At 42.2% G+C, this 27,092-nt stretch overlaps 1 protein-coding gene across 1 annotated transcript in view; it reads right to left on the reverse strand.

The window, feature by feature from the left end:
- RAPGEF4 (Rap guanine nucleotide exchange factor 4) overlaps positions 1–27,092 on the reverse strand; it is a 153,392-nt gene that overhangs the window by 12,516 nt on the left and 113,784 nt on the right. The window contains exons 15-25 of the mRNA XM_064286994.1: positions 26,228–26,316; positions 25,457–25,487; positions 25,150–25,228; positions 23,629–23,775; positions 22,204–22,301; positions 14,811–14,936; positions 14,218–14,396; positions 10,984–11,074; positions 6,321–6,371; positions 5,454–5,541; positions 4,980–5,044 (exon numbers count right to left, since the gene is read on the reverse strand). Of these exons, the coding sequence (XP_064143064.1) occupies positions 4,980–5,044; positions 5,454–5,541; positions 6,321–6,371; positions 10,984–11,074; positions 14,218–14,396; positions 14,811–14,936; positions 22,204–22,301; positions 23,629–23,775; positions 25,150–25,228; positions 25,457–25,487; positions 26,228–26,316 (1,044 nt within the window). The remainder of the gene's footprint in view (positions 1–4,979; positions 5,045–5,453; positions 5,542–6,320; positions 6,372–10,983; positions 11,075–14,217; positions 14,397–14,810; positions 14,937–22,203; positions 22,302–23,628; positions 23,776–25,149; positions 25,229–25,456; positions 25,488–26,227; positions 26,317–27,092) is intronic.

Raw genomic sequence — 27,092 nt, forward strand, 5'->3', positions numbered from 1 at the left:
ATACTGAAAAACTGTTAAAGTGTTTCTGCTTTATCTTTTCAACCGTATGTAATCTCCTAAAGGCCAAGGGCCACTTTGGGGATTTGTTTATATTCCTTAGTGAAACCCCTTGCCTGGACACTGTACACATAGTGTGTTGCTTTGAAGCACTTCTTTTAGAAGGTCTGCTCTTATTTAGCCTGGTCCAGAAATTCTATATAAAGAAGTAAATTTTCTAAGTAGTCCTGTGGAGTTCCTTTGTGTTGAAGAGGTCTGGGATTTGGGAGGATATAAGCATCTCGATTTTTACTTGAAGACTTTTCTTCCCATAGCTTGAAGTAACATATCCAGTGCTTTCTTCATGAATCTTGTGATAACATTATTGCTGATGTAAAAAATATTGTTGCTAATTATCTAATAACATTATTAGTGTTACAAAAACAAAATGATTTGAAACATTTCTCTTCCTTAATGAATTAGCTGCTGTTAATGTCTCCAGAAGTATAGAAGTTTCCCCCATGCTTCTCATTCCAAATAAAATGACCAGCTTAAAAAAATCATAGTCATAAATAAATAAGCCTAATATGGGTATGTCTGGAATAGAATCAACCTCCTAATACAGTAGCAACTGTGCCTATCAGCATGCTTTCTGTGGCCTGGGATAGTGGCCGTTAGCCAGCATATTATCCTCTAATCCATTCCTAGTGTACCTCCTAAATGTGATAAATATTCATGTATGCCATAGAAACTACTAAGGGCTTTATTCAAACATTTTTTTGAATACTCCTTTATGTTCCCCCAAATGAAAGAATGCCTGCTCCCCTCCTTTTTTTTTTTTTTTTTGGCATAAGGATCAGAATGCGAATGCTCTTTTGTTCATACCCATAAATCCTAAAAACCATTACACAATAAATTCTCTAATCCTCATTTCATCCCTCAAGGGTGAAGAGGTTCAAAATAAAAATACTTAGGGTTTGGAACAGTGGTTTGCTATGACTATGCAATGCTGCTACCAAGAAAAGGTGCCTGTGTTCCTGGATACCCTAGTGACTCCTGCCCTGGCAGGGGCTCCCTCTGGGGACACAGCCTATCAGCCACAAAGGCTGCCAGCTCTGCTCACCACCTTGGCTTTGCTACTGAATGATTAGGATGCAACACTGATGTTAACCTGAAAAGGATGATACATCCTTCCTCAAGACACACAGTAATAAATGCAGCCAACACTGGGGGGAGGAAGTGTAGGCGGTAGCAGTGGCGGTATAGGGGTAGAGGTAGGCTGGTTTCTGGGGAGACAATGTTGGAAAGTTGGCAACAAGTGCCAGGTTGGTCAAAGTCAGGTTTGGAAGGCATAAGCAAATCTTTTTGAAGTTCCATTTCTTTTTCTAGTAGCACCTAACTCATGGCAGGACAATTCTAAAATCATGTTGTCTACTGGTATGATATATCAAATGAACCAAAATGTATAAAGTTGCTGAAGCAGAGAACTACCAGTATTCATTGAATGTCCTTTCTCCCCTTCTCTTTCACCATAATAAAACCCTCTAAGTTTTTGGTGGGGCACATGAATACCCAAAATGAAGGCTACATTTTCTAACCTTTTCATGTGACTAAGTTTCTGGCCAATAAAATGTAAGCAACGTGATGAGTGAACTTCCAAGTCATGTCCTTACAGGAAAGAAGCATACACTCCCCGTCTCCCTTACTCTTGCCTCTGGTCAGAATGGGGATGTAGTAGTCAGCCATCTTGGACCCTGTGGGTGGTGGAATGGCAAGGGAGAAGCCTGGAACCTTAACAGTTTCCCATGGCAGAGCCAGGATACCAGTGTGAACTTTCAAATGAGGAAAAACAAACAAACAAAAACCCCAAACCCTTATCTTATTTAAACCATTGTTAATTTGTCGTTGTTGGGTGCCCTCTAGTCCATTTCAACTCATTGTGACCCCACACGACAGAGCAGAACTGCCCCATAGGGTTTTCTTGGCTGTAATCTTTAGGGAAGCAGATGGCCAGGTCTTTCTCCTACAAAGTGGCTGAGTGGGTTCTAAGTGCCAGCCTTTCAGTTAGCAGCCAACCGCTTAACCACTGTACCACCAGGGCTCCTAATTTGTTAATTTAGTTTTTCACTGTTGCAACTGAACTGCTACCTTACTATTCAGTTGGTTTTTAAGCAAAAGTGTATTCTCTCTGAGAGTAGGGTGTGAAGGACATTTTGTCTCACTGCAAGGCACAGAAGAACCCACAACTGTGGGCATGAAGCATAGACAAGGTGGTGGGGCGGGGGTGGGTTTCTCCTACTATCCTCTGAATACGATCTTGACTTTCCCTCTGTAGCTTATGGATGTGACACCAAGATCTGAACACCCCGATGAAACTTCTTGCATCCTCCCTGACAGATGGCTGGCTTTGCACACTGTTGCCGTTCTTGTTCGTTCTGTTTAGTCAACTTTAATGATCAAAAGTTCTAAAACTCAGTCAACTCTTTAGAAAACCAGGGCTTAGAACTGGTTTCTTCCCGTTTGAGCCCCTGCTGAGAATTTGAATTTCTAACAAGTTCCCTACTGAGAATTTGCATTTCCATCCCAGATATACTGAATCAGAATTTACATTTCAACAAGATCTCCAGGTGATTCTTAAGTATAACTTCCTGGGAACTTTTTAGAAATGCAAATTCTTAGCAGGAAGCTTGTTAGAAAGGCAATTCTCAGCAGGGGTTCCAACAGGAGGAACTTGTTCAAACTGGTTCCAAGCCGTGTAGAAAACCCTGATTCCTACACCTCCGTGCACATGTATATTTTGTAGTCAAATAGATGGCTTAGTCACACCTTAGTCTTCATTTCTGCATAAGTGATCTGGAAGGGTCTTTTGCTAAGTCTTTCATTTTATCTGGCAAACAATTTTTGGAACACAAGTTTTGCTTTGAGAAATCAGGGACATACTGTTTAAGTCTCCATGCTAGAAAGTAAGCAAAGAATGTTTTTTACTTTGATTAAAAAAACTGTTACAATAATAGAGATGTTCACGCCCCGGCCCTGGTAGGAGGGAAAACTGCTGAGAAAATATCTGCCCTCTGGTATACAGTGTCTTTGAGGAGCGTATACTCATGTGCTATTTCCTAAGAAGCTTAAGACATGGGACCTAGTGTCCAGCAATAGCTGTACTTCTTTAACAGGCTGGGGTTTGCAATAAACTCATTCCTAAAGCCGAATGGTGCTGATCCTTACGGGATTACCGCAGGGTGTTTCAAATTCTCCTGGAGTCACACAGACTAGCTCAGTTTTAAGAAACAATTAGAGTAATGGTTTTCTGGTAAGAATTCCATAACACTTTATGGCTTACAGGAATACTTATTATGTACCATGGACCTACCAACAATCTCAAGAGTTAGATGGAACAGGCGTTACTGCCATTTTCTATTGAGGAAACTGACCTACAGAGATGTTAAGGTACAGCCATAAAGTGAAGAAGCGGAGAATTGAACCTTGTGTCTTCTGAACTCCAAACCCTGAGGTTTTTCCCCAGTACCACATTCACCGCTGCAAACCATAACCCCGGGCAGATGCTCACCCACACGAAGACAAACACTGTAGCCACCCCAGCCATCATGACTGCAACCAAAGCATTCAGAAGACAAAGCATCATTTCATTAGCATGCGCTATGTAGCTAAAGAAAGCTTTTGGCATGACCTGCTATTATTGCCTCAGGAGGATAAGAAAATAAACTGCAAAGTAACTAATGCCACATAACATTGCCTTTTTTCTTTTTCTTTTTCTCTTTTGGTTGCGGGGAGGTCAGGAAAATACTGAATATGTGCCAGTTCCACATCTATTGGTTAAAAACTTTTTTTGGCTATAAAGATTTTCAAGTTTTCTCTCTGAACTTGGGTGAACTTTACTGGGATAAGCACTACCCATTTAGATTAATATTTCATAATAAAAATCTGCTGGTGTAGTGGCTAAGAGCTACAGCTGCTAACCAAAAGGTCGGCAGTTTGAATCCATCAGGCACTCCTTGGAAACCCTATGAGGCAGTTCTACTCTGTCCTATAGGGTTGCTATCAGTTGGAATTGACTCAATGGCAACGGGTTTGGTTTTTTTGGTATACAGTTGCCTTTTACCTACATGTACTAAAGCCAGGCTCGGCAGGTAAACATTTCAAAGCAGGGATTTGAACTGGTTCTTCGCAGCTCAGTCCTGGCTGAGGAAGCAAACCCAGTATAGACTCGAATTTTTAGAATTTGGGTTAACCCAGTAAGGTAACCAGAACAGGAAAAATTACAGGTTGAAGCTCTGCTAGAAACTTAATCTCCTGCTTAGAAAACAAGGGCAGTGTACACGTTGCATAGCAACCAAATCTTTCTTGCCCATTGTATTATGCGCAGATTTGGAAACAGCGGTGTTCTGCTCAAAGATGGCAGCTGACTGCGCCACTTTGAAGGTGCGTCACTTTCCACAGTCCCACCAATAATCCAGTCTCACACATCAGGCTCCTGAAAGAGCTCACTACACCACTTCCAAGTCTCCCGTTTTAGGGCTTAGACCCATAATTTTTTCCCATTCTGATTACCTTACTGGATCACCCAAATTGTAAAAATTCGGGTCTGTTCCGAATTCACTTAGTTGGCCATGACTGAATTGGTTCGAAGCCCTGTTTCAAAGGCATCCTGGGGCAGTCTAGCTTCACCAACCTCACAATGAAACAACAACATGGAAGTCATTCTGGAACATTCATGCATTTTAGCAACAGGCAACCAGGGACGAAGCACATAGCATAAAAGCTAGCTGCTGCTGTGAGCCACAGCACAAATACTATTCAATTTCACAAAAGCGAACTGACAGAGTAAAATAGGTAGCCAATTTGAACCAAATATTTCAAAACTCCTTTATGTGTAACCACTTTTTTAACCTGGCAGCATATATGGAAATGATTTCCTTTATTAGTACAAATCCCGATTTTATTTTAAAAACACATTGCGGTTAAGGTTATAATACTGTACGTACCATTTTTTCAAAGTTTACTAGATTGTCAGTGAACGTCTTGTTCCCCTCATGAGTAAATGTCATATCTGTATAGAAATAAAAGCCACATTCTAATCACTAACCGAAATATGTCATACTAAGAAAGCACAATAGCTCCATTAGATTATGCTGGTGGATTTGCATAACACTGCAAGTGAAAAAGGCTGTTAATAGTTCCTTTTATGTTAGGTGTTTAACTTTCTAAATCACTTTACATGAGATTAGTAAAATTTTCTAAACTAACCCTCTGTTTCACTAACAAGTCTTCCATATCATGGATCCTTGCTCCTCCAATAATCTTCCCAACCCTTTTAGAAAATTCAGGGCTGAAGGAGCCGATGAAGGTAGAAGCATGGTATCATTCTTGACGAAGAGATCCATCAAATGAGGTGACTGCTCACTTTCTCCCCCAAATTCCCATCCCCCTGCTTGGCCTGTGTGTTTTTGTAGGATTACCTTTAATGAGCAAAGGCATGAAGGGGATGAGAGGAGGCTCCAGTTTAGCTACTGTCAACCTGTACGCTCTGTGGTTTCTTGAAGGATCCTTAAGAGAAACAGAGATGCTGGTTAATGACCATTGACACACACACTACCCCCTACCTCCTGGTATACCCAGCCTTGTCATTTAGTAAATTTGAATCATGTGTAGCTGCAAAAGAAAGGTAGACTTAGTTAAACACAATGATTTGTGTTTTAAAATAACTTCAGGTATGGCATGAACATAATTTGCTTTTTGTTTCTTTTTTCATTGGAAAGAGAGATTTGATACAAGGGCAAAGGGAAGAGATTCTCTCCAAAAGTGAATAGGAAATGTGTACACAAACTTAAGCCAGGAAATTCATCTTCTCCTGATGCCTCCTAAAGTCCCAGGCCTGGAAGCGTGGCTCACCTTTCCCTCTGCCTTGCACAGCCAGTCCTGACTTGCCCCTCTCTGAAACCTTCCCATCACTCCTGCCAAGTTCTACTCCTTTTCTGTCTGTTAACACCTCCCAGCCGATGGGGAAAAACAATTCTGGTAAGCCAATGGAAATGCAGCTTCAAACCCATAGCCAACCCGTGCTAGATGGAAAGGGTCCTATTATGGTGCTTTTCTTAGTTACACAAATTGACCTTATGTGGGACATAAGTCCTCTTTAAGTTAGTTCCTGAGGGTGCCATTCATTAGTCAGACATGCTTGTTTTAGCAGCACTAAAATGGGATCATAAACTTCTTAAAGTCATACAAGGACAGATAAAATTTCTGAAATGAGAACTTCAATTCAGTTAATCAGAAATTGGATTAATACAGACAGTGAACAGAATAAAAAAGCCACTGTCACTTACCATTAAACTTTCAAACTCTGCATAGAACTTCTTGAACTTGCTTGGCAGTTTCTGTTAATGAAATGAAAATGGCACACGCATATGTCAGATTCAATATCTGGAGATGGAGCACGCGTTACGATTTCTAGGAGAAACGTATTTCCTTTGGCTCTTAATCAAACATCTCTGAGACAGAGTGGACTATAATCTCTTTTATCATTTGAGAAGAATCTTCTGGAATACAGAGAGCTCTTTAAAAGTCTAAACCTAGTTGAACCAAAAGTAACTACAAATGCTTTGGTCTCACTGCTTTTATCATGTTTCCTGAGCTGGATGATTCATAAAGAGGGCTGCGTTCCCCAGACTACAAGTGTCTGGAATTCTTTTGTTTGTTTGTTTGTTTAAACTCTCTGATTCCTACAATCAGGAATGTACACAAAAGAACAGTGGCACTAAGAGAGCTTCAGAAACAATCTATTCCTACCCTCTTCCTTCTTTACGAGGTAAGCGACTGAGGACAAGGATTTCTGCCAGTTCTGTTTCCTGATGTATCCTCAGTATCTAGAACAGTGCTGGGCACATAGTAGGTGCATAATTAAATACTTCTTCGAATAGATGCAATCTCTGTTCTGTTTACAGATGGGAGAGATTATGTCTCAGAGCTGAAATGATGTGCCTAAAGTCACACAGCTGATTATCATCAGAGCTTCTGTAATTCATCTTACCTACCTCCTTTTCTAAGGCCTTTCTTATATGAGGCTTTTCTACACAAGCATTTCTCCCACATGATTTCTCTGCCCTGCTGCAATATAAAATTCAATAGCTCTATTAATTTATTAATCTTTCCTGTGGATATTTTAGCACATGATTCAACACCATTTCCTGTAGCCACACATCTACACCAGTAGGTCAATACTCAATCATCTTTCTATCTACTGGCTCCCACTTTGCTTAGGTCCTGAGTTTCTAGGAAAGTTGAATTTTTCTCAAAGGGCTAAACCAAGATAGGGTAGCATGATGATGTTTTTCATTCTGAGACAATCGAAGTATTGACCCTATCATGGGCCTCAAGAGATTCCTAGCTCAACTCTGCTTCACACAACGAAGTCTGACTTCAACAACTGATTCTTTAATTAACGAGTTGTCATCAAAGGACTCTGGCTCATGGGGACCCTATTTGTGTAGAGTAGAAGTGCTCCACAGGGTTTTCAAGGCTGTGACCTTTCAGGAGCAGATCACTAGGCCTTTCTTCTGAGGTGCCTCTGAGTGGGTTCAAACCAGGGCTTGCATTTCTAATAAGTTCCCAGGAAGTTATACATAAGAATCACCTGGGGATTTTGTTAAAATGTAGATTCTGATTCAGTATATCTGGGGTGGAAATGCAAATTCTCAGCAGGGAACTTGTTAGAAATTCAAATTCTCAGGAGGGATTCAAACTGGAAGGAACTGGTTTGAAGCCCTGGTTTGAACCACCAACCTTTTGGTTGGTAGTCAAGTGTTTACCATTTGCACCACCCAGGGACACCTTCACTAATTACGTCTCTGCAATCCATGGAAAACTTCTGTCCTCCTCTTTTTTCTCTCCTGTCTGAATCAGTTTGTCATATTCCCATTTAAACATTTATAAAGAATCTTATTTTGTTCCAAGGAACTATGTATCTTACGGGTCCTTCAAACTGACGGCCTAAGAACCTACTGTCAAGTTAGGCTTCAGGGAAAGCTAGTATCTTTACTTAGAGGGATGCATAAAGGTATGAAAGCTGGGATAAGGCAGCAAAAGACACAAGGTTCTTAGGAGTATCCAAATCACCAGGTTGGCCTATTGCTTTTGAGGTACATAGTCCATTTTTAAAATTAGGAATAAACTATACTGTTCGTTTAACCTCTGTCACTTTAGTTCTCTTTATTCAGGTAGGTCCAATTGTAATAAAAAATTGTCATGTCTCAATATCATTTTCTATCCACACCCCATTCCTCCAGAGCAGTGGTTCTCAGCTGAGGGCAATTTTCCCACCACCCCCAGGGGACATTTGGCAATGTCTGTGGATATTTTTGGTTGTCACAACTGGGTGGGGGTGGTGCTACCTGGTATTCAGTGGGTTGAGACTCAGCATCCTACAAAGCACAGGATGGCCCCCCACAACAAAGAATTTTCCAGCCTGAGATGTCAACAGTGCTGAGGCTGAGGAACCTTCCAGATTATCACTCCGATTTGCTTCAGCCCAGGTTGACCTTTCCCTTCTATTTTGAATCATTCTCTTCACCATTCAGTTTAACTCCGTATACTGTTTTGTTCACTGACAGTTTCACACATTTTCCATAGTTCCTTGCAGCAAGGAGCCACCATGAATTCATGAGTAGCCATCATGGTACTCATTGGAGTTGTGTGGGAAGCTCCTGGGAGGCTCTCAGCAAATGCAGGTGGATATACCAAAATCAAAGACACTTATGAATAGAAGCTGTTCATACAATTATATAATTACATTTCACCTTATAAAACAAGGGCTTAGAAATGATGAAAGGTTAATCTTCTCTTTTAGCAAAATACAATGATGATAATAGAAGCTCAGAGACTGAGAGAAGCTCATAGACTGAGATACTCCTATTCATGGTGAAACTAAGGAGCTGGCTGATTATCTCTCTTTGCTGACAGAACTTCTCCGCTCTTGTGATTGTTGTGTGCTGATGAGTTGATTTTTGACTCATAGTGACCCCATGTGACAGAGTAAAATGCCCTATAGGATTTTCTTGGCTGTAATCTTTGCAACAGCAGATCACCAGGTCTTTTTCCCACAGAAGCACTGGGTGGGGTTGAACCAATATCCTTTCAGTTAGTAGTTCAGCACTTAACCATTGCATCACAAGGACACCTGTTTTGCTCTCTAGGCCAGGAAAGGGGATCAGATAAGTGATTCCCACATGTTATGGTGTCAGTGTCTGGCTGCTGTACTACTCCTGGCTTTCCTGGACCCCCAGGAGGCTTCATATCTTCTCTCAATTTCCCCAAACACTACAGGGGATTAGAAGCTGGAGGCAGGTTGTGGAAAGCAGACTATCTGGGAGGGACCCCTCAGTCTCCAGAGATTCCAAGAGCCTTGGGCTACAAGATGTGGGGGGCGGCGGGGGGGACTGCAATACAGTCTCATTGCTTGATTTATTGGAGTATGAACTCCGTTCTTTTACTAGCTGGAAGATGACACAGCTGCGTTGCACGCAGGCCTCACCAATTCCCTCATTCCTATATTCAGGAGATGAGCTGCTGTGTGCTGCTTCTGCCTGGAATTTTAAGAGAAACCCAAGACAGAAGGACTTGTGAGGGCCTGCCCTATAAACAATGGAAACATTTAGGAGGGTCAGAGAAAGAAAAGAGTTTCAAGAGGGAAGTGGGGAAGAAAACAGTTTCGAGGAAAACATTTATAGATGTAAACAGCTATCTTTAAGCACCACTGAAAAGTGAATTCTTTTATATACTCTTTGCTCTTTTCTGTGTCCCCCTTACAAATACTTTTTTTTTTTTTTTAGTAAGAGTCTATTTCTGTGTGCGTGTTCTGTTAGAGATGAGCATTTCTTCAGTGATATAACACATTTAAAGGATCAGGCACATTTTGAATATTTAGCAAATGATAAATGAAGACGTTCTCCAGCATGAATAACATAACCAATAATCAGCAAGCCACTAGTCACATTTGCTACAGAAATTCACCACACACCTGCATAACTTTTGGCCCAAACTGAATGTTAGCCAACCGTTGTTCCTCCATATGGGGAGGTCTGCCAGACAGTTAAAAGCCACTTAGTTCCTCAGCCAGGCCAAACAGTTGTCCTCCTGGCTAATTCTCCCAGGAGTAAAATGACTACTTAGATAAATATGGATCTTCTGTCTTCTTGTAATTATGTTGTTGTTGTGTGCTGTCAAGTCGATTCCAACCCATAGCACCCCTACAGGACAGAGCAGAACTGCCCCATAGGGTTTCCAAGGAGCAGCTGGTGGATTCAAACCGTCAACCTTTTGGTTGGCAGCTGTAGCTCTTAATGACTGCACCACCAGGGTACCTTAGTGCTAAAAAAAAAAAAAAAAATTGCTGTACAGTTGATTCTGACTCATAGCAACCCTACAGGACAGAGTAGAACTGCCCCACAGGGTTTCCTAGGTGTAATCTTAATGGAAGCAGATTGCCAGGTCTTCTTCTCCTGCAGAGCTGCCAGTGGGTTTGAATTGCCAACTTTTGGTTAGCAGCTGAGTGCTTAACCACTGTACCACCAGGCCACCTCCTTGTAATTACAGATAAGGCGGACTGCAAAGGCAATAAGCAGACATTTCACAGAACAATAGAATCTATGAGCAAAGCCTTTGAAGGCATCCAAAGCAGTGTTGCTCCTTCATGTTATACCTAGGAAGGGGACTTATTATTATTTACATTATATAGGTTGAGAAGCTAAAACACCTTCCCCCCGACACACACACACACGGACACACACGGACGCACACACACAAAAGGACAACACCTTTTTAAATTCACACTCTGAGGCAACTGGAAAAAGAAGACAGGTCACTTCCCTCAAAGTGTCCCACCTTGTCTATTGTTATACCAGTGTGAGTGATATTTCTACAAAAAGCTCACTGGTGAGCCTGGATTTTTATTCGTAAGGCGAAAGTCACAGCTGGATCTCAGCTGAAGCTTACCTCCCACGTTAGTGCCAGGCGGCTCACAGCAACGTTACTTAGTCCCATGACGATGGCAAAAAAGGAATTCAGGTTTTTGTACTCTTTACAGCTGAAACACAAGAGGCTCATGTTTAAGTAAAATGCCACTTTTGAGTGAGATAAAAAATTAGAGCTCTATTTTCTGATAGTCATTGGTATTCGTCAGCCCTCCTTTATGAGAACAGGCAATGATAGATTTAATGTACTGTATAGTTCCACTTGGGTAACCACGTTCTGCCATTTGATTTCTCACTGTAATTTTAGAAAGGTGATGGTTTTGGACATCTAGGTTCAGGTTTTGAGAAGGAATTTAAAGACACCTCCCGAGGGATTGTTACTATAAAGCCCAAAGCTTGCTAAAAGCCTTGTTGGACCTGAAGGGACACATCGCATGAAATGGGAAGAGAGAGCAAGATGACCTTGGAGAGTTCTAGACCTTTAGCCTGGAGGTGGACACCTCCCGGAGCAGTGTAAGAGGGGCCAAGGAAGTCAGTGTTGTTGCAGCTACCATGGCTATCTGCCATGAATAATGCTTCTACTTTGTTGAAAAATATCAACTTACAAGGCATGAACCCTTGCAGGCTGGGCATTCGTTTTAAATGAGTTTTAAAACTGAGAATTAAGCTAAACAATTGACCAAAATTACACCCTTTTAAATCTGTATTTATGCCACACTAGCTCATATGACTATATAGCTGGGGAAAAGACATGTGGAGCAAGATCAGAAATTCTTACTAGAATGGCACGGTATAGCCCAGGTACTTGGTTTAAATTAAAAAAAGAAAAGAAAGGAACCCCAACTTCTTCATACCAGCTCCCTGAAAAAAGAAAAGAAGGATTCATTTTGTAATAAGTGCAAATCCTCACCCCAAATCAATGTGTTTACCCAAGTTGACTGAATCATAATTAAATCCTGTTGGGATTAACATTTTTGTTAAAGGCTAATTAAATTGTTGTGTTTGATGCCCATGGTCTCCTTGCAAAGGTGGCGATCAGTGATTCTGAAATTGTCTCTGTGAAAATGGAAAAATGAGTTTCAGAGAAACTAAAGCGTGTCTGACCCCAGTGGTGAGAAAGCAAGCAAACCTTCCCTGAGAGGGGGCAAATGGCTCTTAGGTCAGGGACTGAAAATTATTTAAGGGACTTCTGGGGTTGCAGGCAGTGCGTATGATCACGTACATGTGCTTGCCTTTGTCTGTGTGTGTGTGATCTTGAAAGAATACACACTAGTTGTAGAGTTGCCTTTTCGGTAGCTGCCCTGTTACCAACTAACTTGATCATCCTGGTAAGTCGCGGAATTTCTCTATGCTTCAGTCTCCTCATCTGCAAAAAAAGGATACTAACACCTGGCCCCCCAAATTCACAAAGTTCTAGGGAAGATAAAGAGCGTACATAGAATAGGTTGACGTTCTCTAAAAATATCATGTAAAAGAGATGCTACTGCCGCTAGCTTTAGATCTCATTCTTGCAAATCTCAGGCTTATTAAAGTCCACAATCTTCTCCAGCTGGGCTGCGGAAATAGCTCCAGTAAAGGACGGCATGGTTCAGCACGGGGCTTGAGAATGGTTAGATAACATAAACCAATTTATACCCAAGGCCAGGTCCACCTACTCATTCACGTAATCAGAAGGCAAAGAGTTAAGAAGGGCAAAGACATTTTTTTAAAAAGTCCTGAGTTTTTGAAAGGCTCTTCTATGCCTCCTCTGTAAAAATCAGGGCTTCGAACTGGTTCGTTCCGGTTTGAACCCCTGCTGAGAATTTGCATTTCTGCCTCAGATATACTGAATCAGAATCGACGTTTGTAACAAGATCCCCAGGTGATTCTTAAGTATAATAAAAATCCAGAACCACTGCTCTACTAGTGGGTCTCGGAATTGGTGCCTAACCAGCAGCATTAGCATCGCCTGGGAACTTGTTAGACAACATGCAAATTCTCAGCAGGGGTTTGAACCAGTTTGTTCCCCTGGTAAAAATAACAGGATTAGGCTGGAAAGGGATATCTGACCTCCCACATTTGTGTGCAGACTGCCTCTCTCTCCTCCTTGTTATACTTAGCACTGCCAGGCTAAGGTGAAGAGAGAATATGTTCCTTATAACGGGAAAGCACACGCTGTCACAGTTTCCATAATCATCTCAATCCAGATATGTGAAGGCATTTGTCCCTTGCAACAAGCCCGGCCAGATTCTTAGAGAAAGTGGCTACACAACGAATCAGAAATCCATAAGCAACATTTTAGCAAATCTTTCTTCAACTAGCCAGCTTTTCCAAATTAAGAAATATTTTCGAAGCATTTGAAGCCAAAGGATTTGGGGATTCTGTTGAACCCTCAAATTTTTGGCACAATAATTCAAGGCACTTGGCAAGCTGGTATCTATAAAACGTCAAGCAGCATTTACTTCTTTGTTTAGCCCTGGAAATCAGACTCCGTATGGAATCTAAACTGGCTCAAGAAAATTGCCTCGCTGGGGGTCACTTGCACTCCCAACCTTCTTGTGCTAGAGCTCCCTGCATTTAGAAAGGAAAGAAGTCTCACAGCCACAGGCCGCATTTAGCATTTTATTTTTAGCATTGTGGTGATACCAAAAACATGGAAGTAAACAGGAGGTTGTCAGGCATATCTAAATAGTAAGAGAAGATTAATTCATGTCGGGGGAAATCTAACTGGCCCCTGCAGTAAATAAATTGTTTCCCATGAAGTGCTGTTAAATAGAATATTTATAAGATGCTTGATTTTTCTGATGTTTATGGAGATGACTTCCCTGTACCAGGTTAGCTCGTCTTTATGCATTTTGTGGATTTTTTTCTGGTTAAATCCAACGTGCTGTTGTACATGCATGTTCTACTGCCCTCTACTGGCGAGAATGTGTTGCGTTGGACGCTGACTTCAAGAGCATTTTTTGCAGAACTTTGTACAAGAGAACTTTGTTTGCTGAAGGAGGAGGCAAAAAAAAAAAAAAAAAATGCAAGTAGTTCAGAGCAAAAAGAGATCACGATTTTGACTCCAGCATCAGTGCTGTGAGATGTTAATTTATATATTGATGCCAAATATTACAAACGCTCGAAAAATTTATCTTTTACAAAAGTTTGAGCCCCTGTGTCTGGTCCTTGTGCAAAAGTAGTTCCTATATCCTTTTTTGTTTGTTTGTTTAAAGATGCAGTCTAAGAAACCATAGCTCAAAATTTTTTTTCTTCCCAAGATAAAGATACTTACTGGGCTGCTATCTTAATAAATTTTTTTAAGAGCTGAACACGCTTGCTGAGCTGGGAACAAAGGCAAATCTCAGTGACAACCCAAAACTGAATTTCATTAAATCTCCTCAGGAACAAATCCAAGTTTGCTGTGGTCTTTTTAAAATTATGCCTTCCAAATGTGTGGTAGATTAGCTCCAGCTAGAAAAGATAAAGGAAAACAATTTAACTTATTTTTATTTTAAATCAAATCAGATAGGCTTCTCTATTTATCAAGACAGTGCTTTAATGATCAGCAAATGTGAATATAATCACTGACCAGAATTCAACTTGTACTAGTGATTTAAGGGGCCAACACTGAGACTTGCTAACTATATAAATATGAACTAGGTATTATTGGCTTAATATACTTAGGAAGACATAGCATGCTGTAAATCATAAGGATTTTTCTTCCACACCCAAAGAGCTTGTAACAGGCTTTGTTAATAAACTCAGTGTTCACCAGAATCGCCGTGCGGTCTCCATATTGCAGCACACATTTACAGTTGAGCAATTCAGTAGGCTTCATCCAGGATTGTGACTGTACCTACTCATGCACTCATTTGGGCACCTTACCTCATGCACACAGTTGAAGAGTTCCCAGTCATAAATCGTCATCTGGTATGCTAAATCTTTGGAGCTCATCAGTTCAAAAGTTCCCACTGTTCCAACAGTTGGCCCTTCTTGTTCTGGCAAGGGAGTCTATGAATAATAACCCAAAAATATATCAGAATATTTATACAGGCAGGTACTTAATGCTGACTGCTTTAAGGAGTGTCTGAGGGGAAAGGATTCTAGAGATGCTTTCAGGAATATCTTGCAACTTTGACTTCACCCAGAGGAAAAGATGCCTTTGCTCTCTTAACGCTCATTTGCTTCAGTGTCATCTTTATGGTCATAATCATCATTATTATCGATTCCACCGACTCAACGGTCTGGACCATGGCAAATAAGATTCGGCGAAGAGTGACCTGTGGAGGTTCTCTTCTGCTTGGGCTTGGGAAGTCCCTGGAAACCCTTTCTTTTTCCCAGTAGAGATGGAAGAAGTCCTTAAGAGTCTTCTAAAAGTCTATTTCCCACTGAAGCTGTCCCAAAGCAGTTACTGGCATGGCAGTTTTGGATGTTTAGCCATAGAGCTAAGGACCTGGTGGTTGTGGTACAGTTGCTGCATCTCCATCTCGTTTAACACACTGGCTGGGGCTCCCGGGTGATGGGAGGCTTTGTGCACCCAGATTATACATGATGCTCAATTCCTCCACTCTCTGGGAGACGTTGAGCTAAAGGTGACATTCACTTGGTCATGGTGCTTTGGGCTAGACATTAAAAGACCAAACTGTGCTACTTTCTGGAACACCATCAGTCAAAGCTTTCTATCTTACTTATTTTTATTTTATGAGATATAATCCTAAGTGCTTTCACTTAATAGGATGAATTACTTGTATACATAGGAAACCTATGTATAATACATTAATTTCTATCCCTATATAAAAAATGTAATACATATGTTACAAAGTTATAAAAGTCACATGAATTAAAACAGTATTCCCCTAATCCTATGCTAGCCATATTTGGATACTCAAGACTTATGTCAGAAGTGCTAATATCATAAAAGTCCTACCTTCATCCTCGTCACCATAACCACTACGTTCTCTAAATGCCCACTGCGTTCTGAGGACTAAAGGAATGGCAGGGTCAGGGTGCAAATGGTCCCTGCATTTGAAAGCGTGCAGCCTGAGAGAGGAGTCAATCCTGACCAGTAAGTACAGCATGACACAGGGATAAAAAGTCGGCTGCAAGAATTCAACTGCCCATATCATAACCCCGGGGTTATGAATAAAATCCGTTCCTAACTGTGCCTAAGTCTTTAAGTTAAATTTGTTGGTAAGTTAGAACAGGTGCATATGGTTCTTACTGAACCTGACTTTAGTGCAAGAAAAGGCTGGAAACCTTTTCAATGGTGTAAAAGCTGCACGTGCAGCAAGTGAAGGTGACTGTGATGAAGAATTTGTTGTGAGCACTGGGTGGTTCAGTCGTTTCAAAGTGAGGACAAATTTACATATGATTAAAGAGCAAGTACGAGTTGTCTGTAAAATGGACATTCCTAATCCGAGGACTGCCTGTCAAGAGACAGGCAGAACATCAACACACACATGGATCCCAGATATGCAGGAAAACAGGTGGAGGAACGTGAATGGGCTTTACGAAAGTTAGTGGGCATCTGGAGTGAATGTGTGGTGTGGTCTGAAGAGGTTCTCAGAGAAAAAAGCTGGGATTTAAAAGATGAAATACACTTGGGAGGCCTAGAACCATGAGGTTTTCCTGGAGCATCCAGGATGGTCTGTCACAGGCTTGCAGAATGACAAGAAACGTATATAAAGTGGGAAGTTGTCAAGAAACCTGCATGGCAGAAACAGCTTAGGGGGACCAAATGGTCAGCTTGAAGATCTTTTTTTTTTTTTAAGTAATTTGTTTTGTTTTTGTTATTGTTGAAAATATACACAGCAAAACAGGCACTAATTCAATGATTTCTACATTTACAATTCACTGAATTGATTATATTCTTCAAGTTGTGCAACCATTCTCATCTTCCTTTTCTGAATTATTCCTCCACTATTAACATAAACGCACCGTCCCTAAGGTTCCTATCTAACCTTTCAAGTCGCTATTGTCAGTTTGAATCCCACATAGATAATTCTTTAAAAGAGTACAATGCTCAAGACAGGCACTGAAGATCTTTTAGAAAGTTGTTGAGTGCAGGAGGAGTTTGGGTTTTGTTAGAGGTCAAGGTGCTTGAGTATGACAGCCCTGGAGGAGAATAAGCAGACAGCATGGATAAGAGGGATATCATAGCTGATGTCAGATGGATCCTGGCTGAAAGCAGAGAATACCAGAAGGATGCTTACCTGTGTTTTATTGACTATGCAAAGGCATTCGACTGTGTGGATCATAACAAATTATGGATAACACTGTGAAGAATGGGAATTCCAGAACACTTAATTGTGCTCATGAGGAAGCTTTACATAGATCAAGAGGCAGTTGTTTGGACAGAACAAGGAGATACTGATTGGTTTAAAGTCAGGAAACATGTGTGGCAGGGTTGTATTCTTTCATTATACCTATTCAATCTGTATGCTGAGCAAATAATCTGAGAAGCTGGACTATATGAAGAAGAGTGGGGCATCAGAATTGGAGGAAGACGTGTTAACAACCTGTGTTATGCAGATGACACAGCCTTGCTTGCTGAAAGTGAAGTGGACTTGAAGCACTTACTAATGAAGATTAAAGACCACAGCCTTCAGTATGGATTACACCTCAATATAAAGAAAACAAAAATTCTCACAACTGGACCAATAAGCAATATCATGATAAATGGAGAAAAGATTGAAATTGTCAAGGATTTCATTTTGTTTGGATCCACAATCAACAGCCATGGAAGCAGCAGTCGAGAAATCAAAAGACGCATTGCATTGGGCAAATCTGCTGCAAAGGACCTCTTCAAAGTGTTGAAGAGCAAAGATGTCACCCTGAAGACTAAGGTGCGCCTGACCCAAGCCATGGTATTTTCAATCGCATCATATGCATGTGAAAGCTGGACAATGAATAAGGAAGACCGAAGAAGAACTGACGCCTTTGAATTGTGGTGTTGGCGAAGAATATTGAATATTCCACGGACTGCCAAAAGAACAAACAGATCTGTCTTGGAAGAAGTACAACCAAAATGCTCCTTAGAAGCAAGGATGGCGAGACTGTGTCTTACATATTTTGGACATGTTGTCAGGAGGGATCAGTCCCTGGAGAAGGACATCATGCTTGGCAGAGTACAGGGCCAGCGGAAAAGAGGAAGACCGTCAACGAGGTGGCTTGACAGAATGGCTGCAACAATGAGCTCAAGCATAACAACGATTGTAAGGATGGCTCAGGACCGGGCAGTGTTTTGCTCTGCTGTGCATTGGGTCGCTATGAGTCGGAACCGACTCGACAGCACCTAACAACAACATGGATAAGAGCTAGTGGGCTTTTCGACAGACCAGGTAACAGACTAGGTTAGGACTAGCTTCAGAGTCACAGGCTCTGATGCTAAACTCCACTCTAACTATCTGGACTTGGATTGATTCCCTAGTATCTCAAATGTCTGTTTCCAGCTCTAGTAAACTGGGGTCAGTCATATCACCTACCCATAAGCTTGTGAGGAAGACTGGATGGGAGTAAGTTAAGTGAAGCACATGAGGACAGTGCCTGGCACAGAGGAGGTACCTTCCTCCCCCAAATTGGTGTCCTTCTTGGAAGTGTACAGCAGTGCCAATGTACAGGAAAGTGAGATCAGTATAACATCTGGTGGTAAGAGCTAAACGCTGTTGTTTCTGCTTCATCCTATGCATGGGACAGAGAACAGGGAAGATAATCAATGACTCCAGGGCTTTGAACCTTAGGGAACTGGTATAATAGCTCTGAAGCTGATGGAGAATGGCAAGTAGATACAGAAGAAAACAAGGAGAATGGCTTCAACCAGGGTTTGTCTTAGGTAGAAAAGTTGCAGAACCTTTTAAATGCTAGGTCTTACTTAGGCGCCTCCCCTCTCAGGCTCAAACTGCCTCTGCACGTTCTCCTTTCCCTCTTGAAGCTGCTACTGTGAACATGGCCCCTTCTGTTCCTCTGTAGAATAGCCTTCTCCCATCTACTCCTTGGCTTTTCTCTCTCCTCAAGATCAGAGAGACTTTACCTAGCTCCCCATCCTTTTTATTTGAGCCTTTATGGCTTTTTATAAAAGGGATAAATTAACCCAGCAACTACAGGGAAGACGCCAATATTAAAAAAACCTGCAAAGTTCTTGTAGTCATGGATACCGGTTTACCATACCTTTGGAGAGAATAAGGAAGGCCCTGTGAGTCTCCACTTTGATTTGAGCGAGCAGGGCTCCCCAGCCTCCCTCGTCTTTGGCACAGGGCACTCTGGGCCTTTCATCCCTGAGCTTGCTGAGGAGCAGAAAAGGTGCTCCGCTACGTGAAGTGAGGCATTTATATTCCGGCCCCAGCCCCATAGGAAGCATCTCCTGGCCATTTCCGCACAGACACCCCAGTGGAACTTTCCCACAGGGAGGAACAGCAGGATTGTGTAGGTCTGCATTGCACCCATCTGAAAACTGCCTACACACAGACAACTCTCACACACTTTCCTCCCCCTTTTTGAGAGACGACTTCTTTTTTAATGAGGGTGAGATGGCGGTGATTGGGACAGTGGTGTTGTTACCCTCCCATTTTTCCAGATGAGGAAACCAAGGCATAAAAAGGATATGCTGATTGTCAGTGATGACAGGATGGCTAAAGTAAGCTGACACCCCAGCATCCCTTCCTGGTGCTGCCACAGCCTCTGTACAATAGCTCTGCAGTGGTGCTTATCACATCAGATTCTCACTGCTTACATGCTGACATCCCGCCCCACCCCCACGAGACCGTGACCTCCTTGAGGGACAAGGACCATGGTGTATTCTTCTTCGAGGCCATCCCAGAGCCAGAGCCATCCATGTGCCGGGAGTGATGCCCAAACCCTTTGCTGTTGAGTCGATTCTGACCCACAGCGGCCCTATAGGACAGAGTAGAACTGCCCCATAGGGTTTCCAAGGAGCACCTGGTGGATTTGAACTGCCAACCTTTTGGGTAGCAACCATAGCTCTTAACCACTATGCCACCAGGGTTTTCCCAGAGTAAAAGTTTGAGGAATGAGTGCATGGGTAAAAGTAGAACCAAATTACGGTACAATGGGATTTTATGGTGATTTGTCCTGTACTAACATTTACGCTTAAACAAATGTCAAGAGAGTAAAGCTCCAGAGAACACTAGGATAAATCACTGGTATTATACTAATTCCAGACAACAAAATTCAGCACTACAGCTCTTTCGGTTCCTGGCTGTCTGTGTCAGTCTCATCTCCCCACGGTGACCATCACTGACTTAAGGACAGGGGCTGTGGGGCACAGATCTGGGGTCATGCAGATGCTACAGAGCACAGGGCTCAAGGCAGACACTCTGTAAGTGCGTGTTGATGGACCAAAGGGTTTGGCCAGCACTCTGTACTGCACAGTCATCTGTGCATCACTTTTCCTAGAAGGACCGTCCCCAGAGGCAATCTTTAGACAGCTGGAAACGGTGCTCCACGTCTAACATCATGTGAGGCAGATAAGGATTGACCACTCCTTAGTATGACGACTTAACTCACAGCACAGCACAAGGCAGAGCACCTAGTGGGATGAGGCCAGCACAAGTTTATAACCAGGGTACTTATCAAAAAGCAAATTCCTTTCAATTACTCAGGCCTTAAAATGGAAGACAAAGCCTAGCAAGGACTAAGAATTGTAAGGCTGCTGGATTGTGTGCAAATAAACAGAGGCTTAAAAACTTAGTATCTGGCCCACAGGGAGCTGGAAACAGTCCACGCTCTATCTATACAACACATCATTTGACACTGTGGCCAAGGATCTGCTGGCAAGAGCAGTGGAGAGCCCGTGGGGTAAACATATCACACAGCACCTTCAACGGGGCTATAGCTAAACTGGCTCTTTATGGCTTTCACTTCCGGAAGAAGGCAGCACTTCTCATTTACAACATTTTTTTTTCAATCTCTCAGTGTTGGGATATGTTTACATAGAAGGTAATGAACATGTTGCTGTTAGGTGCTGCCAAGTCGATTCTGACTCTAGTGACCCCATGTGATACAGTAGAACTGTCCCATAGGGTTTTCTAGGCTGCAATCTCTACAGGAGCAGATCACCAAGTCTTTCTCCCCAGGAGCTGCTAGGTGCTTAATGGTTGTGCCACCAAGGCTCCTAGCAATGAATGTAGATGACTAAAAATATATATGAAAAGGGCTGTGAGCAGTTTAAGATCTTATAATGCTGGTTGTGGAGGAAAGCAAGGTACTCAAGGGTTGAGATGGATGAGAAGGTTAGTAAGAGATCAAACGATACATTTATTAAGTTCTTCTCCAAGTGGACTCAAGAGATTGTAAATAGCTACTTAGTGTCATCAGAATGTACAAAATGGCTCTCCCCAAATCAGTAAACTGGGATCATGATGAGGCTAAAACAAGCTCTAAAAAGATCGAGGAGGGGAATCTTGATTTACCTCTAAGGTTGGATTTTATTAAAATTGAACGGTACTCATGCATCACTTACGTAGTGAAACTCTCTCCCCAAATCTAATGGGGTTTTCCTCTAGCTCTCCTGTAGCACTATCTTATAAAAGCAGCACCGTATGTCCGCAGACTGAGAAAACCACAAGTTTCTCTACCATCTGAGCTGGCCCCGTAGGCTTTCTTAGATACTTTAATGGCATTTCGCCTCCATTCCCAATTTTTATGGATAAATATAAATGAGCTCCACCACCTGCATAAAAGAGACCAGCTACAAAATTATTGGCATGGGTTAGTTAATTCTGTATTCACAGAAAGCTCTACGTGGCTGGGGACAAGAGCGTGCGGAGACTCGGCAAAGGGTTTGGCCTCTAGCCTTTCTTAAAAAGGCAGAGAGAGGACTTTCAGGGCACAGTGTTTCTTGTTCTGGATGGTGGCTTTGCCATCTTGTGTTTCTACATCCCCCTTCGGAGTCTGATGAATAGCAATATCTTGCTTTTAAAAAAAAAAAAGTTTTATTTCCATCCTGGTCTAAGTACGCAGATTTTTAATATTAATATTTAAATTGGGTGACATTTCAAGGTAGTAAATTACAACCAAGAGTTCTGAAAGCTGAATGATGCCCCAGTATCGGTGCTACTTGGCTAATTCCCACAAAAGAAAAGCTGAAGCTCAGAGGATCTCAAATGAACACCTGAGGCTTACCTAATAGAGCGCAGAAAAAGAAAAAGGAAAGTAGCATTCAAGTTTTTTTAGCAACTCGGTTCAACATGACTGCAAAACGAAGCTCCAGACAAGTTTTTCTGATTGCAGACGCCGCGCCGAGGAGGCCATCCACACCTACCAGTGAATCGAATTGCTCTCGCGGGCAAGCAAACAGGCGTCCGTTAATGGTGAGTGTCGTAAATACTGAAACATCATTAGGTTTGAGCAGCACCTTCTCTGTGAACATAAAAAGCATGAGATTGCCTATTAAATGCATCTGAGATTTGCCGCACTGCCCTAATCACACCAACAAATTGCCAGCTCGGTGAATGACAGGAACACACAGAGCGACTGCATAAAATATAGCACTGAAGGGACCCACTGAATAAAAAAGACACAGCATTCATGCAGGCACACGACACTCAGGATGCCATCAGAAATGACCACAAAACAGGAATGCAAATACCCAAGGGTCAATTCACCAGCACTGTGCCGCAACTATAATTATATACGAAAATTGCACTAGTGATTTACATAATGAGTTATGTTTCTGCAAGATAATACATAATGTCCAGCAGTCTGGAGATGGAAAGATCATTTTTAGAAAACTCAAATAGTTTCTGTGACTCCAAATGACTTTAGCTGCAAAATTTATTATTATTTCCACTTATTCCCTAATTTTTTTTTAATTTTATGGTGGTAAAATGTATACAACAAAAAATATTACCATTTGAAGTATACGATTCAGTGATACTAATTACGTTCATTGTGCTGTACAACCATTGCATACCATACCAACAACTCATGGTGACCCTATGTGTGTCAGAGTAGAACTATGCTCCAGAGGGTTTTCAATGGCTGATTTTATCAAAGTAGATTGCCAGGTCTTTCTTCCAAGGCACCTCTAGGTGGACTTGAACATTGAACCTTTTGGTTAGCAACCAGGCACGTTAACCATTTGCCCCACCCAGGGATTCCTACCTACAAGATACCAAAAAAGCCAAATCCGTTACCGTCAAGTCGATTCTGACTTGTGGCAACCCCATGTGTTACAGAGTAGGACTGCTCCATAGGGTTTTCTTGGCTACGATCTTTATGAAAGCAGATCACCAGGTCTTTCTTCCTTGAAGCCAGTGGGTGGGTTTGAATCACCAACTTTTAGGTTAGTAGTAGAGCGCAAGACATTTGCAGCATCCAAGGACCTCTCCCTCAAGATAAACCAAAAAGCCAAACGCATTGCCATTGAGTCGATTCCAACTCATAGCGACCCTACAGGACAGAATAGAACTGCCCTATAGAGTTTCCAAGGAGTGCCTGGTGGATGTAAACTGCTGACCTTTTGGTTAGCCTCCATAGCCCTTAACCACTACGCCACCAGGGCGATATTAAACACTTACCCGGCCCATCTCTAACCATACTGTCTCTGTCATTCACGGGAGCACACACAGTACCAATCTATCCCTCTGGATCATCTTGGCGGAACCATGCTAATGCCTGGCAAGGTTTCTGTTTAGATGGGATATCCCATTTTGCAGAAGCCAAAAATACTAATTAAGGCTGTTACCTCCGCCGGAACTCATCTTGACTATGATCAGGCCTTCTCCAGAGCCCAGTTTGTCGGCAACTGCACTGATGACTTCCTTCACTGAGGCTGCCACTGGCACCCGGATGGTTGTGTAGGTGTGGTCCATGCAATACACCTTAAATAGGACTATCGGGAAGGCAGTAACAATGCTGTCAGTTGGTCTTGGAAGTTCTTAAGAAAACCATAAACTATACAAAATGTTTAGACAGCCTCCAAAATTCGCATTCTCTGGCTATTCTTACTAAAAAAAAAAAAAACCCAAAACCAAACCCAGTGCTGTCGAGTCGATTCCGACTCATAGTAGATGTATTTATTTGTGCATGTGCCCCTATGCCTGCCCCCTTACCTTAGCATTGGGCTAAGAATAGGGGCACATATGGCTATCACCCTCAGCCCCAATTAAAAAAAACAAAACAGATATTTGTGAAGTCCATAAGTTAAAAAAAAGTCAGGGGAAAAAGTGACAAGCGTCTTTAGCCCAACTTTCTAGGTCTGTCCTCCTTTCTCAGCCTTTCTTTTTTACAATACAGCAAGGACTGTGGGTAGATGACTAGATTACTGCTAGCCTGTGTGGAGTAGAGCCCAGGAGCCAACATTAACACCTGGACAAACAGGAGTGCTTCCACCTGGGGCCATTAACATATGGTAACATTCCTGGTTACATGCTTCACTGTTTTGTGTGCTTTGGGGCCAGGCCACATAGCTCATTATTTAGTGCAGCAGGCTAACCTTTGAACAAACCAATCCTGGAAGCAACTCTAGCTACTGTAATTCTTGAGTTGAGACCAAAAACCAAAAAACCCCAAACCCACTGCCATCAACCTGACTCCGACTCATAGCAACCCTACAGGATAGAGTAGAGCTGCCCCATACGGTTTCCAAGGAGCGACAGGTGGATCTGAACTGCAGATGTTTTGGTTAGCACCTGAGTTCTTAACTACTATGCTACCAGTGATCCCTTGGGTTGAGAGCACTCCTAAATTGCAAAATTCATTTGTGGATGAAATTTTGTCATCTTTATCATCATTATTATTACTTTTTTACTATAATTCTTTGGAGAAATCTTAAACAACCAAACACATCATAGCCAGCATTTTCACCTCCTTGGTGGCTGTTATAAAGGCTGTGCTCAGGGGTCAGAGTGCTCCCCTTGCTCCACAGATGACCCCCGATCCCACCTTCTCCTCAGCATCCACAAAGTGCCACACACCTTCCACCAGCTCTTCCCAGACAACCAGGTGACCAGACCCTGCGATAACCCTTCAAGGAAAAGTGGTAGCGGGGGACAGGCAGAACCACCGATGCAGGGACCAGCACCTCAGTGCCAGGCCCAGAGTCCAAGGACATAAATAATCGGAGTGCAAAAAGGTACCTGCAGGAAAACCATTTCTGAGAAGGGTGTGAACTATCTGGGGGGTTCAGGGTGATGGTTCCCAGGGGAAAGATTACATTCTGGCTTTCAGTAATCTACACAACTATGAGTTGGAAGAGAATTCTCACCTTCATCAGAGCCCCGAATAGGCTGGCGTTTCTGGGCTCTCTCATCTCCTGTGTTGAATTGTTGTAAAAGAACCTTGTGCTGTAAAAAAGTAACAACAGCAATGGTCACCAGAGAGAATGACTAACGCCTGTTAGCATCTCAGAGGCAACACACCTGAGAAGCAACCAGAGTCAAAAAATGCAGAGAATATATTTTGTATTTACCAAAAAAAAAAAAAGATTGCTCATGTATATTGCAATGTATTTCTGGAGAAGGGAAATGCTATAGAGCACAGGCAATTGAAGAATCCGAATCCAAACCACTTACCTTCTTTTGTGGAGCTTTTGCCTCTTCTAAACTATAAGAAGTAGAGAAGGCACGTTATTTAATACATTCAACACTGTTAAACGGCTTCATTTGTATATAACTTTTATCTTAGAAAATGAAATCACAGCGTCCCTTCAGGAGGGAATAGGGGCCTCCTCATTTTGGTATTAAGAGATCAACCAACACAAGGGGAGACAGCAAACAGATCGGCTCTAGTCACAGTTTTTATAACAGTTCCTGGCAGAACGGATGTTAAAGCCAGGACTCCTACCTTCCCAAGTCTACCTAGTAGCATACACTCTCCCTAGTATGTAATCTATGGCTCAAGTTACCGCGTATGTGAAACCCTATGTTTTCACTGAGAAAACACAAACTTTTACTGAGTAAACAGCCTGGGCAGCAGAAAGTAAAATTTTCATATAAGGAAATCCTCTCAAGCTTTCTTTAAATGCCACTGCCCACTTTCTTACTGGAGTAGCTGCTTTGAACCAAAGGGACCTGAGTTTATTGAGCTGGACTCCCTGAAAGAGGCTCTTTTGGCCGCACTCCAGCACAGAACGCAGCTGAGCAGAATCTCACTTCTTTTGTTTATCTGGCCTGACCACACTGTCTATGCCTTGGCCCCGACTGCTTAAATCAGAACACCGTGTGGCTATTTAAAAACCACATTTAACATTTATGTGGGCAAAGGACTTTTTGGAGGATGCTTTGGTTGGGAGGCAGGCACTTACGTGATGAAAAGGACACCCCAAAAGCCAAGCCCTTCCTTACATTTGCTTGACAATCTTCTCCAAGTCCGGCAGTTGCTCCTTGAGGGCAGCAATCATCCGGGCATCATCTGATACAGACACATAAAACTCCTGTAATTGGCAAAGGTCACAGGCTTTTAACAACTACAGCAAGAGGTGCAGGCTTCTGTAAAGAGCAATAAAGGTGTGTTCCTAGCTAATCTGCTTTACTAGCATGTCTAGACATGGTTTCATGGACTGGAGAAAAAAGAAAGGTTACGATATGCCTAAATTCGATGGTGCAAATGAATTCTTTATATGGTATTTATATGAAAGGCAATGATATGTCTACACTTGTTTTGAACTTTTATAGTCTACACTTTAAGAGCATTTTTTTACCTCAGTATTTTTTTCAAGGCATTTTAAATATTTGTTTTAAATATTATTTTAGCATTTATTATTTATTTAATATTCACTATCAGTTGTGGTTAATTGTTGGTGTTAAAAATGCAGGCATGGACCTCAGCGCGGTACTGAATCTATGCTGAGTTTGTGCCACCCACTCAGGGCTCCTTGCTGATTTCCTAGGAAGTGTCCTGACCACCCAGCAGCAGCAACAACAGCAGTGCTCTGCTTCCCTCAGGAGCAGTGACCTCACAGCAGGACAAGAGCTGGGGCAGTGCCAGTTCAACCACCACTTTGGTTTATTCGCAAAATTATCTGCAAAATAGTCCTAAACTCAATGGGTAGAGACTATGAGTCAACTTAGGAACCCAAGTTACTATTATACCTTTACATTTGCAAAATACTTCATTCCACATTCTCAGGGGACACTTATAGCCCATACTTGCTTCCTGTTTCATCCCTCTACCTGTGGGAATGATATAATTGAAAAGGAGAGAGGGAAT

Source organism: Loxodonta africana, chromosome 6 (assembly GCF_030014295.1).
Source record: "Loxodonta africana isolate mLoxAfr1 chromosome 6, mLoxAfr1.hap2, whole genome shotgun sequence".
In the NCBI taxonomy this organism is placed as follows: Eukaryota; Metazoa; Chordata; class Mammalia; order Proboscidea; family Elephantidae; genus Loxodonta; species Loxodonta africana.